The 14,331-nt window shown below is 41.8% G+C and overlaps 2 protein-coding genes across 6 annotated transcripts in view; one reads left to right on the top strand and one right to left on the bottom strand.

Moving 5' to 3' along the window:
• Positions 1-4,526, bottom strand: part of MTMR6 (myotubularin related protein 6) — a 53,841-nt gene extending 49,315 nt beyond the window's left edge. For 3 of the 4 annotated variants that reach the window (XM_074216193.1, XM_074216197.1, XM_074216196.1), the window contains exon 1: positions 3,032-3,209. In XM_074216193.1, coding sequence (XP_074072294.1) covers positions 3,032-3,055 — 24 coding nt within the window. In that variant the 5' untranslated portion in view covers positions 3,056-3,209. Of the gene's footprint in view, positions 1-3,031; positions 3,210-4,364 lie in introns of those variants that run through there. The other variant, XM_074216195.1, reaches the window with a different exon arrangement.
• A 7,105-nt stretch (positions 4,527-11,631) lies between these two features.
• NUP58 (nucleoporin 58) overlaps positions 11,632-14,331 on the top strand; it is a 79,387-nt gene continuing 76,687 nt past the window's right edge. Inside the window, exon 1 of one of the 2 annotated variants that reach the window (XM_074216192.1) lies at positions 11,632-11,936. In XM_074216192.1, the coding sequence (XP_074072293.1) occupies positions 11,827-11,936 (110 nt within the window). In that variant the 5' untranslated portion in view covers positions 11,632-11,826. The remainder of the gene's footprint in view (positions 11,937-14,331) is intronic. The other variant, XM_074216190.1, reaches the window with a different exon arrangement.

Below are 14,331 nucleotides of genomic sequence, written 5' to 3'. Positions count from 1 at the left end.
GTCTCAGACACTTAATGATTACCTAGCTGTGTGGCCTTGGGCAAGCCACTTAACCCAGTTTGCCTTGCAAAAATCTAAAAAACAAACAAAAAATAATAAAATAAAATAAAACAAGAAAACAATCAAGTGTTCAATAGATTTTTTTAAATTTCTATTTCTAAAAAAACTCAAGTTTTAAAAAACTTTAACTTTTAAAAAATAAGTTTCAACAAAAAAAATTCACTTTTTGTGGAAGATCTGTTGATTCTAGATAAATGTGGTGTTACTTTAGTTCTTCAAATTTACAAAGGGTTCAAAGAATAATCATAAGGAACCCCAAAAAATCAAGAGACCCATTTTCCAAAGGAAAACAAAAAGAATAATTTTTATCATAGTCAAAGTACATAAGACTTTTATTGCCTCCTTTTGTTAGGCTTTGTTTCCCAATATTATTTGCAACTGGTTGCCAATTTAAAAAATAAACTAAGGAAAAAACTATAATTTAAAATTAATAAAACCTTTAGCATTGCCAAAATTAATTATGCTCTGAATTACCAGCAAGTATTAGCATTTCCTTACTCTTTTTTTGGGGGGGGGCGGCAAGGCAGTGGGGTTAAGTGGCTTGCCCAAGGCTACACAGCTAAGTAATTAAGTGTCTGAGGCCACATTTGAACTCAGGTACCCCTGATTCCAGGGCTGATGCTCTATCCACTGTGCCACCTAGCTACCCCATCTCCTTAGTCTTTCTAGGTCTTAGCTTTATGTTCTCTCTTATTTGTCTAATTAATGAAATGTGACCTTGTGTTCCACTAGCAGAAAGCAAAAAATAGCTAAAGGATAACTTGTTGAGCAGTGCTTTTAGAATGTGTATCTGTAATTGAAAGTTCACATTTTGAAGAGAGAACATTTCATAATGAATATGAATCAACATTTCACAGGGATCAAAAAATTATGATAATACCTGGAAGGGACCTTAGAGAAACTCTTACATCACTGCCATCATTATTTCTCCTATTAAATTCTATATAGACATCACAGTTTAATTTGAAAATTGTATGGCATGATCAGTATGTTAAAGGAGAAAGAGAGTCTGTTCAATGAATTATTGTCTTTCTGTATTTCTCTTTGTTTCTTGGCAGATTACCTCATTAGGGATAAATCAAAACTCACTCAACAAAGATGGCTTTGAAAAGCAACTTAAACAATGCTCTTTTGGAGATCTAATCAGCCATTGACAAAATTTCTAGCTCTTGCATAGATACCAAAAATCAAATCTGAAATAATCTGGCATATTTATTCATAAATATAAATTTTTAAAAGTCTCTTCTGATTGTTCCCATACAAAATAATTCACCTTAAATATATTTATAGCACCATTAATAAATAAAACAAACTGGCCGTATAGGTGTATAGGTATGCCAAGAGATTGGAGAAAGAGAAATAGCCTTTAAAAACAATAATTAAACTTTGGTACTCAACAAGCAAAACAAGCCTTGACTAATGAAAACCATGCTGACTGCTCAGCCAAAAACTCTAGGAGGAAAAGAAATGATCTAAATTGTTCTACTACATTTACCACATCTATCGTTGGGGTCCATTAGAATTTATTTCATACACACACACACACACACATTTATGTTTATTTACCTATATCCCTACAGACACAAATACACATATAAAACTAGATCAGGTCTCTTCATTTTTTATTTACTTGGAAAATAAATTTGACAAATAAAGTGATTATAAATCACAGAATTTGAATTGGAAGGGTTATCAGAACATCTAGAAATAATTTCAGAGACAGATCAAGAAATGAGATTAGAATCCAGAAGTAACTAGATTCAAGTCCTGAAGACAAGTCTCTAAGTTTCATCATCTATAAAAACAGGAACAACAAACACTACCTGTTGTAAGGAAAGAACATTTAAATAATTCATATGCTTGAAGTACTTTAAAAAGATTTAAAAGCAATTGAATTTTTCTAAAAGAGTTTTAGATATTTGATGATATTTCTTCACAGATGCCAAAATGGTATTCAAGTTCGTCTAACCATTTCACTCCTCTCTCTAATAATAAGTCCCAGAAACTCCAAATTACCTCTAGGATGAAATAAAAATGCTCTATTTAGCACTAAAACCACAGGCTGTTGTTTTCAGACACAGTACAAGTTACTCCCATTCCACACACATAAACGAGTTAACTCACACACAACTGTCCATCCTCCTAAAACTGCCCCCTTTTCCAGTGCAATGTTGTCCTAGGAATCACAATCATCCTTTAAAGCAGATCTAAAATGCCGCTTGCTACAAAAAATCTTTTGCAATTCTATCCACTCCTTTCTCCTGTTCCCCTCCTCCTTGAAAAAAATTTTTTAGGTTTTGATTCTTTTTTTGGCCAGGCAATGGGGTTAAGTGGCTTGCCCAAGGCCACCCAGCTGGGGGGCCACCCGGTCAGGTCCTCCTGACTCCAGGGCCAGTGCTCTATCCACTGCCACCTTAAATCTACTTTAAATAAAACGATCAGCAAGTTGGTTTTTAAACAGTTCTGCTTGGAAAATATGAACTTTACAGTGCGTCTCTCCACCACTTCCCTAAAGGACGGCCACTTGTGCACGGGCGGGGCCGGGCCGGGGAGCTGGGCAGAGCCCGCATCTGGCACGGTCCCCGCCCCCCGCAGCCGGCACAGAGCAGGAGGCTCGGGCCGCCCGCGGCGGCGCGCAGGTGGCGGAGGCGCCCCGGGGGAGGGGGAGGGGGAGGGGGAGGGGAGGCGGCCCCGCAGCCCCGCCCCGCCCCGCCCCGCCCCGGCAGCCCCGGCCCGGCCCGGCCGCCTGCTCTGCACAGCAATAGGCGCCGCAGCTCGGCCACTTCCCCGCCTCCGGGGCGGAGGGAGCTGCTGCAGCAGGGCCTCCCGCGGCGGCCGGCCGGGCAGTGCGCCCCTCCCCACAACCCCGCGCCTGTGCAGACGCGGGGGGGCCGGGCGCCCCCGCCCCCCGATATTCCGGAGGCGGAAGGGCGGCGGCCCCCTCCCCTCCCCCGGCCGGCCGGCGATCTACCTTGGTCGTGCGGATGTGCTCCATGCCGCGGCCTCTTCGGCAGCAAGGCCCCAGCGCCTGCCTCACGGGCCGACCGTGAACCTGAGAGCCGGGCGGCGGCGGCGGCGGCAGCGGCGGCGGACGGACGAGGCGCCGCCACTGGACTCCGCCCCCGGCCGGCCCGGCTGAGCCGGCGCGCGCAGCCGCAGGGCCCGTCTCCTGGAAACCCGGGCCGGCCCGAGGCGCCGAGGAGGAAACGAGCTGGGAGGGGAGAGTGCCGGCCACAGCGCCCCCTGTGGGCCGGAGGGAAGACAAGCTCACTTACTATTGAGCCGAGGCTTCTCAAGAGCCCATCAAAGAGAACGCCCCTGAATTCTGGAAGCCCTTTCCCTCGGGCCTAGAACTAAAACATAAAGCTCAAAAACTGGAATCGAGAGGAAAAATGCATTACATACCTTTCTAAAAATGTAAATCATGATGTTGGTCAGAACAGCTAAATCATACATAGATTTATATATCTATATATCAATATATAACTGTATATAATATAATAATTATCATATAATAATCATTAGAGAGAGAGAGAGAGAGAGGAGAGAGAGATCTATCCACAGTGATCTCCCGGTTCTGCTCACTTCACTTTATGTCAGTTTTTATAGGTCTTCCCATGTTTTTCTGAAAATACCCTCCTCATCATTTCCTCTAGCACAAAAGCATCATCACAAGCATATGTTATCACTTGATCAGTCATTTCTCAAGCGATGAGTATTCCTTTAATTTCCAATTATTTGTCACCACTAAAAAAGCTGCTATGAATATCTGTGAACAAATAGGTCTCTTTCCTTTTCCTTTGAACCCTTTGAGGGTATAGATCCAGTAGAGGTATTACTGGGTCAAAGTGTATGCACAGTTTTGTTGTCAATCTTTCTCCAGAACTGTTAATTCACTTCATAACTCTACCAACAATTCATTGCTGTCTCATTTTATCCCCTCATCCTCTCAAGAATTTATTTCCAGTAAGAGTAAGGTGGTACCTAAGGGTTGTTTTAATTTACATTTCTCTAATCAATAGTGATTTATAGCATTTTTACATATGACTATAGAAAGCTTTGTTATCTTCTGAAAACTGCTTATTCATCTTCTTTGAACAATTAGGGAATTTTGTGAAGTTAAAGAAAAATTAGAAAAGTCTCTAACCACTCTCCTGCCTGTGCTATGGTCTGTGGTTGACCACAAGCTCTCCCTGGGCAAGTCTGGTGTGTGGATGCAAGTTTAGTCCATTCCACTTCATGACCCTGGATCACCCCAATTGTGTCCTCCTTGGAAATCAGTCACTTCTTTTTCATCAACTTACCTCATGCTGAAACATCTTTGTGGATACAGGAATTCCAATTGCCTTTTGCTCTTCAATTCATCTCTTCAATTCTCTCTGTAGATCAGGCCATTTGACTGACTTGCCCCTCATGGTCTTCTGCAAGGGCTTTTTCAGTAGGGTTTCCTCTTGTCCACGACAATACCTTTGTAAAAATGTAAATCATGATATTGGTCAGAGCAGCTAAATCACAAGTAATCATCTTTAAATACATATATATGAAAATTGTGTCCTCCTTGGAAATCAGTCACTTCTTTTTCATCAGCTTATCTCATGCTGAAACATCTTTGTGGACACAGGAATTTCAATTGCCCTTTGCTCTTCAATCCATCTCTTCAATTCCCTCTCTAGATCAGACCATTTGGCTGAATTGCCTCTTGTGGCCTTCTTCTGCAGGGGCATTTTCAGTAGGGGTTTCTTCTTCCTGTAGCCAGTCTCAGATTGTTTTCTCAGTTGCAGAAGGCCCAAACTTACCTTCAGCAGCATGGTTTACATTCACTTTTGCAAACTGGATTCTTTTAACTTGAATTCAGCATTGTACAAAAACCTTTTCTGAGCCATTTCTTGGCAGAACATGGCTATATATATATACATACACACACACACACACATAAAGCCTAATATAATGATAACAAATGCAAAACAATGAGCGTAAAGGCAGCAAGCAAAAAAGCAATAAATGCAAGTAAAAAATTCTTCAACAATGAGCACATAAACAAGTGCAGAAAAAGTAGGAAATGCAAGTAAAATCTACAACCGCTGTATGAGACATTCCCAGTTTTTAGACATGGGGAAATACAGAATATCATGAAGACAGGGGTTAGACCTATGATTTCCTTGAGTACACTTTTAGCTCCCACTTCCTTGCCTATTGAGAAAAAAAACTCATTATCAATATGTATACACATGAAAAAAAAAATTCCCACATTAGCCATGTCCCAAAACTCCAATCTGTACTCCAATCTGTATTCTTCATCCATCAGTTATCTTTGGTTGGTCATTGATTTGATTGGAGTTGCTAAGTCTTTTACAATTTATTGCCTTCCAGATTGTTGTTAATGTATCAATAGTTCTCCTGGTTCTGCTCATTTCACTTTGTATCAGTTCAAACAAATCTTCCCAGGTTTTTCTGAAACTATCACCTTCATCAGCACAAGAGCATTCCATCATATTTACTTGACTAGTCATTTTTCAATTTGGTGAGCACCCCTTCAGCTTACAAATTTTTGCCACACAAAAAGAGCAACTTTAAATAATTGTATATGTATAGATCCTTTTTCTCTTAATCTCTTTGATGGTATAGGTCTAGTAGTGGCATTACTGGGACCAAGAGTTTGCACAGCTAAATAAACTGTGGGGACTTGTTCACAATGCATTATTTGAATCTAGCACTGCATAGCAGAGAGACTAGACTTGTTGCTTAGAGATCATATTTATTTAATTCTTAATTCAGGACTTCAATTATGCCTGCCAGAATCCTTCCAGGAGATCCAAAGACTGATGCAAGGAATATCAGAAGTTTCCTCCTGATATACATCTCAAAAATCCACCTGTCTTATGAACCTCCATGCTTACTAATCAGCTGTGTCCTTGTTTCTTTGTTTGAATTCTATATAATATAAAACTTAATAAAGGCAAAAAGGTGAGCCACCCTATTTCAACTCTTCTGTCAGACAACATAATAAACTTCTTTCTAAATATTTTCAGTTCTGGATTTTGTTCTCTACTGATAAGTAAATGACTTAGGTACTCCAAGAGTATATTAATGTACCCATTTTCCCACAAACCTTCCAGTATTTATCAATTTCCTTTTTTTGGTGGATTTTGTCAGTCTGATTGATGTAAGGCAGTACTTTTTAATAATATAGTATTTCATTAATAATTAGTAATTTAGAGCATTTAAAAATAGGTTATTGACAACTTGAATTTCTTCCTCTATAAATTGCCTTTTTATATCTTTTAACTATTAATTGGAGAATGGCTCTTATTCTTATACAGTTGAAGAGAGACCTTTATCAGAGAAACTTATTACAGATTTTTTCTCTGCCTGCTTACTAATTCTAGTTTTACTTTTGCAAAAACTTTTTAATTTTGTATAAGCAAAACGATCCTTTTTAACTTTTGTGAACCTCTATCTTTTGTTAGATCATGAACTCTTCTTTTATATATATTTGACAGATAATTCCTTCCAAGTTCCACTAATTTGTTTATGATATCACCCTTTATGTCTGAATCATATACCCACTTATCTCATCTGATACTAACAAAAACCCTGTGAGGTAGGTATGTTATTACATTTTATAGATGAGGAATTTGAGGCACAGAAAAACTAGGTGAATTGTCTAGGATCAAGTAGTTAGTATCAGAGACAAGCTTCAAACTCAAGTCCTCCCTGTTCCAAGTCCAGTATCCTATCTCACATGCCATCCAGTGGAGTAGATAGGTGGCAAAATAGAATGTAGACCTGGAGAAGAGGATTTACCTTGTGAGTTCAAATCTGACCCAGTCATTTACAATCTGTGTGACCCTGGACAAATCACTTAACCCAATTTTCTTTAGTTTCCTAATCTGTAAAATAAGCTGGAGATGGAAATGGAAAACCTCTATTATTGTCTATAAAATATCAACTGAGTTGGAAAGCGGTTTCAAAAATTGGAACAAAGTGATGTTATAGTTGAACTATTTTCTCTCCCTACCAACTTTCACTTCCCAAGGAACTGCCTTCAGGGGAAGGAAAGCTCTCAGCTTGTCCTTGGCCAGGTCTACTATATCACTGCCACTACCATCACTATCCAGTGACTTGATGCAGAAATATGTTTAAAATTCATTCATCCTTGAAATTCCCCCATTTTGATCAAAGTGACACCACAGAGCTGACGGCAGATCAACTGTTGTGTCATATGTATTCCAGGCTAAGAGCTATGAAGGGTTAATACAGAAATAGCTATGTGCTTTAACAAGCAAGCTGTACTTCAGAGTTTAGATAAGGGAGTAGCTGCATGTCTGAGCAAACGAGATGTATTCCCAGGCTCAGATAGATAGCGCATTATGAGATAATTACCTTCTGCACTCTGTTTATCAAATCACTGTTTGGTTCTCAAAACATTCACCTAAGACATACACAAGGTATGCATGTGAAAAAAATGCTTGCTAAAAAGCTTATGTAATTGGTTACGTAAATGTAGAGTATAAAAGTATGTATCCTGTGATCAATAAACGAACCAGCTTATGCATCATATTGGTGTCGGCCTGAGTTCCCTCCACCGGACTCAACAATCAACAAAGAAAAGGTATAGGGAGATGAAAGACCTACTGGAGGAAACTGGCATCCCTTGAAGCAGACACTGCAAAACCTAAGGTTGCCAAGAGATGGGGCAGGCATTGTAAGGTCTATAATGGGACACAAAGGTGGACTTACAGAGATCAAAGGGGGCAATTGACAGAGATCAAAGAGGGCAATCCCCTTTGGTAAGTGAACCTTACAATTAAGAGGTGCTTGAGGGGGGAACAAAAAGTGAAGAGGAGGGAAGGATGGCATCAAAGCAAGTTCAGATATGGAGTTAGGAGGACCTGAGTTCAAATCTAGCCTCAGACACCTGATACTTATTACCTGTGTGACCTTATATCCTGATTCATATCTGACCCTAGACACAGATGACTCCAAAGGAGGTGAGGCTGGTGAAAGCAAAGCAAAGTAATCCAATGTACTTGCTTTTCGTGGAATCACCTTCCTGATGGCATGGTCTTCTTTGAGAACAAAGGACAAACCACCACCACCAGATTTTGTATGTATTGATTTATAAATGTAGTATCCTCTATTATTATGTGAATTTCTTAAGAGCCAGGTTTGTTTTTGTTTTTTAATTTTGTATCTCAAGTGATGACCTTAGAGTATTATTCAATTGATTGGTAAGTGAGAGCATTATCATTTGGATGAATCAAGACTTTTTGTAGAGGGTGATGGTTGAACCAAGTGTAGGGAAGGAAGTAAGGGATAGAGTGAATCAGAAGTAAGCAAGGAATTTATTCCAAGCATGGGAAACCGCCGATGCTTGTCCTTTGCAGGGAAATGGAAGATGAATTGTCACATGTGAGAAATAGTAGCTGTGTCATTTTTCAGTGTCATATTCTTTGTGAGGATACTGGAGACTTGCCATTTCCTTCTCCAACTTATTTTGCAGATGAGGAAACTGAGGCAGAGTTAAGTGACTTGCCCTAGGTTCTAGCCAAATTTGAACTCCCAATGATGGCCATTTCTGACCCCAGTCCAATATACACTATCCACTTTGCCACTTCTACTTGTTGAAAAGCAGTCTTTTTTTTTTGACTGGATGGTAGAGTACAACAAAGGAAACAATGCATAATCAGGCTGGACAGATAGATTGGGATCAAATTTTGAAGGGCTTTAAAATCCAAATATAAGCGTTTATATTTTATCTAGGGGTATCCAGGGACCTCTTAAATTTATTGAATAGGGGAGTTGTCTCATTAATACTATACTTAAGGATGATCGGGGGCATCTGTGTGAAAGAGGGACTAAGAAAGGGATCAACTTGAGGCAGGGAGAGCAATTGGGTCATTATTGAAATCTTTTGACTTTATAATGATGAGGGTCTTGAGAAAAGATGGTGGTTATGATAGTGGTTAAAAGGGGTCAGAGGTGAGAAATATTATAAAGGTAGAAATGGAAAAATCATTGGATATGTGGGAGCATATCTCAACAGAAACAGTGAAATTTGGAAGAAAGGGTGGTTTGGGGAAAATAGAATGACTACTATTTGGAACTTATTGAATTTGAGATGTCTACATTCTGAAGAGTCTAGAAATCACCTGGCAGGAGAAAATACCAGACTCTTTCTAGAGTTAACTGTCAATATTTGAATAAACATTGTGCAACCATTGAGGCTGGTGACAGCATAGCACTCCCTCATTCAAATCTAATTTCACTTGCTTGTCATGAAATCACCTTCCTGATGTCATGGTCTCCTTTGAGAACAAAGGACAAATCACCACTACCAGATTTTGTATGTATTGATTTATAAATGTATCCTCTATTGATATGTGCATTTCTTGAGAGCCAGGTTTGTTTTGGGGTTTTTTTCGTTTTTTTGCAAGGCAAATGGGGTTAAGTGGCTTGCCCAAGGCCACACAGCTAAGTAATTATTAAGTGTCTGAGGCCAGATTTGAACTCAGGGACTCCTGTCCCTGACTCCAGGGCCAGTGCTCTATTCACTGCCTCACCTAGCCCCCTGGGTTTGTTTTTGGTGTTTAATTTTGTATCTCAAGTGCTGATCACATAGTGCAACTAGAAAAGGTTGGTCATGTTGTTAGAATATCAGAAGTATGCTTACCAAAAAGCCTGTTTTAAGCCCTCACAAGGGGATCAGAAAAAGCTATACCAAGGACACCCTGAAGGTCTCTCTTAAGAACTTTACAGCATGGAAGACACTGACACCCAGCATGGCATGTTCTTCTCAGAGAGGGTGCTGTATTCTGAGCAAGGTTGAAACAACTCAAAGGAAACATGAGATACTTATGTTTAGAGTAAGCACCCAAAGTGTTCATATGAACTATTTGTGACTGACTTATGGTAAAGTATTCTGAGCTAGTATTAGTCCAGTCATCCAGTCAGGCACAGTGTCTCAGTTATGTCATTTTGGTCTTCTTAGATAAAGAAGGACAGAACCAACCAACCAATGCTCTTCTCCTTTATGGGTCTACTAGTTTCTAAGCTTCCTTCAAGTCACAGCTAAATATCCCATTTTCTTTTTTTTTTTTTTAGGTTTTTGCAAGGCGAATGAGGTTAAATGGCTTGCCCAAGGCCACACAGCTAAGTAATTATTAAGAGTCTGAGGCTAGATTTGAGCTCAGGTACTGCTGACTTCAGGGTCAGTATCCACTGGGCCACCTAGCCATCTTTAAATATCCCATTTTCTACAGGATGTTGATTACCTCCAATACATACATATATATATATATATATATATATATATATATATATATATATATATATACATAGCTTTTTTTGTAGGTTACTTCTTCCATTAGATTGTGAGCGCTAATAGAGTAGAGAATTTGATTTTGTTTTGTTTCTTTGTATCCCTAGAACTTAGAAAGGGGCTGGCACATAAGTACTTAATAAATATTTATTGATTGACTGGGCATTTTTTTTCTGGCTGTTCTCCAGGCATGGAACTCTCTCCTTCCTCTACTCCCCCTAATGGCCTCCTTGGTTTCCTTTAAGTGGAAACTAAAAGCTCATTTTTTTTTTTGCTGAAAGTCTTCCCTAGTCCTTCTTAATTCTAGAGCTTCCCTTCTTTTATTTCTTGTTCCTAAATTTTAGATTAAAATTAAAATTTAGATTAAAAAAAGCTTATGGAGAACATTTCAAGCTTATCAAAAGGAGGACTGAGGAGGATCAGATGGATATCTGAGAGTTCAAGCGTTACTGTCATAGATGAAACTGGCAGTATTGACTTTATATAGGAAGGCAGTGGTTTAAGACTTGAGTTTACAAGTTCCATAACTTGTGCGGGTTTTTGTTGTATTTACATCGATGTATTATTGCTCTGCTCCTTAAAACTTTGGCCATTGTGGCAAAACTTCATTTTTAGCTATTTTTTAGTGTTGTTTTTTTTTTTGCAAGGCAATGGGATTAAGTGGCTTGCCCGAAGCCACACAGCTAGGCTACTCTTAAGTGCCTGAGGACACATTTGAACTGAGGTCCTTCTGACTCCAGCGCCTCCTAACTGCCCCTATTTTTAGTAATTTTGACTCATTTTGTCTCCCCTTTTTTAAAAAAGGAACCCCACTAATGTATGACTATACTTAGTTGTACATTTTTTTTTATCTATTCCTTTGTTGTCTCCCCCATTACACTGTGACTCCCCTGGGGGCTTAGCAGTGCCCCCGACTCAGATCCAAGGCATGTGCTCGCCACTGCATCACCTCCCTCGGAACCAAGGACAAACGTCAGCTCTCAGGTGTCTGGCCCAAGGCCTGGCCGGCAGCGAGCGCCTCACCAACGCTGCTTGATGACCTCTCTGGCCGCCGTTTCTCTTTGGTAAAATGCGCCCCGCCCCCCCAATCGGCCCCCGGATCAATTCCATTCAGGTGGGGCCGGCGCGCCTGATGGGGACCGCAGCTCCTCAGCGGCGCCTGTCCCTTTAAGACGCAGGGCCGACGGCGCCCGGCTCCCGTCCCGCGGTGCACCGCGGCAGCGCGGCGGCTCACGCACGGCGGCGTGCGCGGGCCCGGGGGTTGCGGCCGCGCGCGCGCTCTCCTTTCCCGCCCCCATCTCCCTCCCCAAGTGGCCGCCGGCGGGCTTCGAAGTTCCCGCCGCCCGCCCGCCCGGCCCCTGGAGCGGGGGGGGGCGATGCTGCGGGTTCCCCGGCGGCGCTGAGACGAGAGACCGGGCGCGGGCCGCCGCCGGCCGGCTTCAGCCATGTCCACGGGCTTCTCCTTCGGGACGGGGATCCTGGGCTCCGCGGCCGCCCCCTCGGCGGGCACCGGGACCAGCGGGGGCGGCTTCTCCTTCGGGACGGCCACTTCCAGGTAAGGCGGGCCCCGCGGCCACGCGCCCCGGGGCTCCGCGCACATGCTCAGCTCCGGCCCGGCGGCGGGGCCTCCTCACCCCGCCTCTGCCTCCCTCACGCCCCGGCCTGGGCCGTTGGGCCCTCGGAGGGTGCGAGCGCTGCTGCCGGAGGCCCGGGGAGGAGGCAGGGCGGGCGGCCTGGTGCCGGGGCTCCTCCCCGGAGGGGGCTGGGACGGAGACCCCCATGGGAAGGGCGCCCGGCGTGGACTCGTCGCTGCTCCCGCCCTAGGCCGGGGGCGCCAGGAAAGCGCGAGCCCCCCCCCCCCCCCCCGGACGGCGGGCACTGCCCATACCTGCCCCGCAGCCTCCGCGGCCCGCAGCCTTTCTTGGTGCTCATTGGCATTCTGGGCAAAGTCAGTTTTCTTTCTCAGAATGATTTTTACACGTCCAAACTAAGATACACAAGAGTCTTTTTTTTTCCATTATCCGAGTTCCTTTAAACCCTGAAATCTATCCTCAGCTTCCATCTTAAGCGCCTCTTCACTAGCAGATTTGGAAAGGAGCAGTTGGGATTTTTGATTCCAGACTCTTAGATTCCTTATCAGATTTTGAAATTCTTAATATTAATGAAGCCATCCTCTTAGTGGGTTTCGTCGATGACTGACAGGGCCTGAGAGTTTGGACTACTTATTTGTACAGTAATCTGTTCTAATACAGTTCTAATTTGATAGGTGTGAAAAAGAAAAATGAATATCTGAGTCCAATACCTACTGCTGATCCTATTCCCTAGGCAGCTCTTCAGGAGTATAAATTTAAGGGAAGGGACTGAATTTCCTATTTATCCCTACCCCTTTGATAAATATAGGATAAGAAGTACAAAAGTGTAATAGTAATGCTAATGACATATATATATATATATATATATATATATATATATATATGTATGTATGTATATCATCTACCTTGGGTCAAACACTATGTTAAACTATGCTAGGAAGAGGAAACTGAAAGTGTCTTGCCCAGGATCACATAGCATCTGAGTGTCTGAGGCCAGGTTTGAACTTGGGAGGATGAGTCTCCCTTACTCCATGCTTAGTATCCATCTGGATGCCCTTTTTCTGCTATGTTCTGTATAGCAAGTACTTAATGTTTTTGAAGTATCCACCTTTATATTCTCCTTAATGATTTGTACATAGGTAGACACTGAATAGATTTTTAGCTGAATAAATATTAGAACTTTACTCAACTTTTTTGTTGTTGTTGGCCATAATTCAGAATGCAAAATGTTAAGTTATTGGTTTACCACCTATATTGGGACCAGAACCAGACCTATGGTACAAGGATCCCTCAAATGAAGAAATATGTACCAATAAAAGACAACACTTTCTTTGCAACTCAGTCTCTTGAGAGAATTTTCTAGAGTACTTAGGGGCCAAATGATTTATCATAGGTCACATAGCCAGTTTATGTCAGAGGCAAAATTTGAACTTGGGTTTTCATGACTGCTTGGTTAACTTTCTGTCACTACCTCTCCAGTTAAATCTATAATGCCATGTAGTTAACGTTTTTGTTCAGTGGGTTCTGGTCTCTACTTTTAGACAGCCAGAAAAAACTGATAGTCAAATGAAACCAAATGATGGACCCTAAATTTGGAACAAAGGTATTGATAGAGAGGGTTCTTGTTAAAACATAAAATAAGGGGGCAGCTAGGTGGCCCAGTGGATAGAGCACCGGCCCCAGTCCCGGAGTCAGGAGTACCTGAGTTCAAATCCGGCCTCAGACACTTAATAATTGGCCTTGGGCAAGCCACTTATAACCCCATTGCCTTGGAAAAAAAACTTAAAATAAGAAAGATTGGATGAACACTGATATTTATCAAGTGAAAGTATTTTATTTATTTATGTTTTTTGCAAGGCAATGGGGTTAAGTGGCTTGCCCAAGGCCAATTATTAAGTGTCTGAGGCCGGATTTGAACTCAGGTACTCCTGACTCCGGGGCTGGGGCCGATGCTCTATCCACTGGGCCACCTAGCCGCCCCCTAGTGGAAGTATTTTAGAGAAGGGAGGAGATAGTGTGTTTGTGGCTGAAACTTGTCCTTAATTGTAGATCTTCTTACTTCCCCTATTCCTTAGTATAAATGGAGGAATACTAGAACCATAAAGTACCACCTGAAGGAAAATGATTTAGTATTTTATGCTTTTAGTAAGTAATGAGTTTATGCAATTGAAAAGATCGTCTATAGATGATGTAATGATCAATGAATATGGATTCTTATCAATGTGAGTTCTTTAGTAGTGGGAATCTTGAGCCTTATTCTTTGTAGTTCTTGTTCACATTCTCCCATAAATTATTCCTAAGTAGCTCACCCAGTTTGGGCCCTTCTTGACTTTAGATATCTTGACATTATGTAACTGC

This window comes from Macrotis lagotis, chromosome 1 (genome assembly GCF_037893015.1).
Source record: "Macrotis lagotis isolate mMagLag1 chromosome 1, bilby.v1.9.chrom.fasta, whole genome shotgun sequence".
In the NCBI taxonomy this organism is placed as follows: Eukaryota; Metazoa; Chordata; class Mammalia; order Peramelemorphia; family Peramelidae; genus Macrotis; species Macrotis lagotis.
This window is presented reverse-complemented; position numbering and strand designations above follow the sequence as displayed.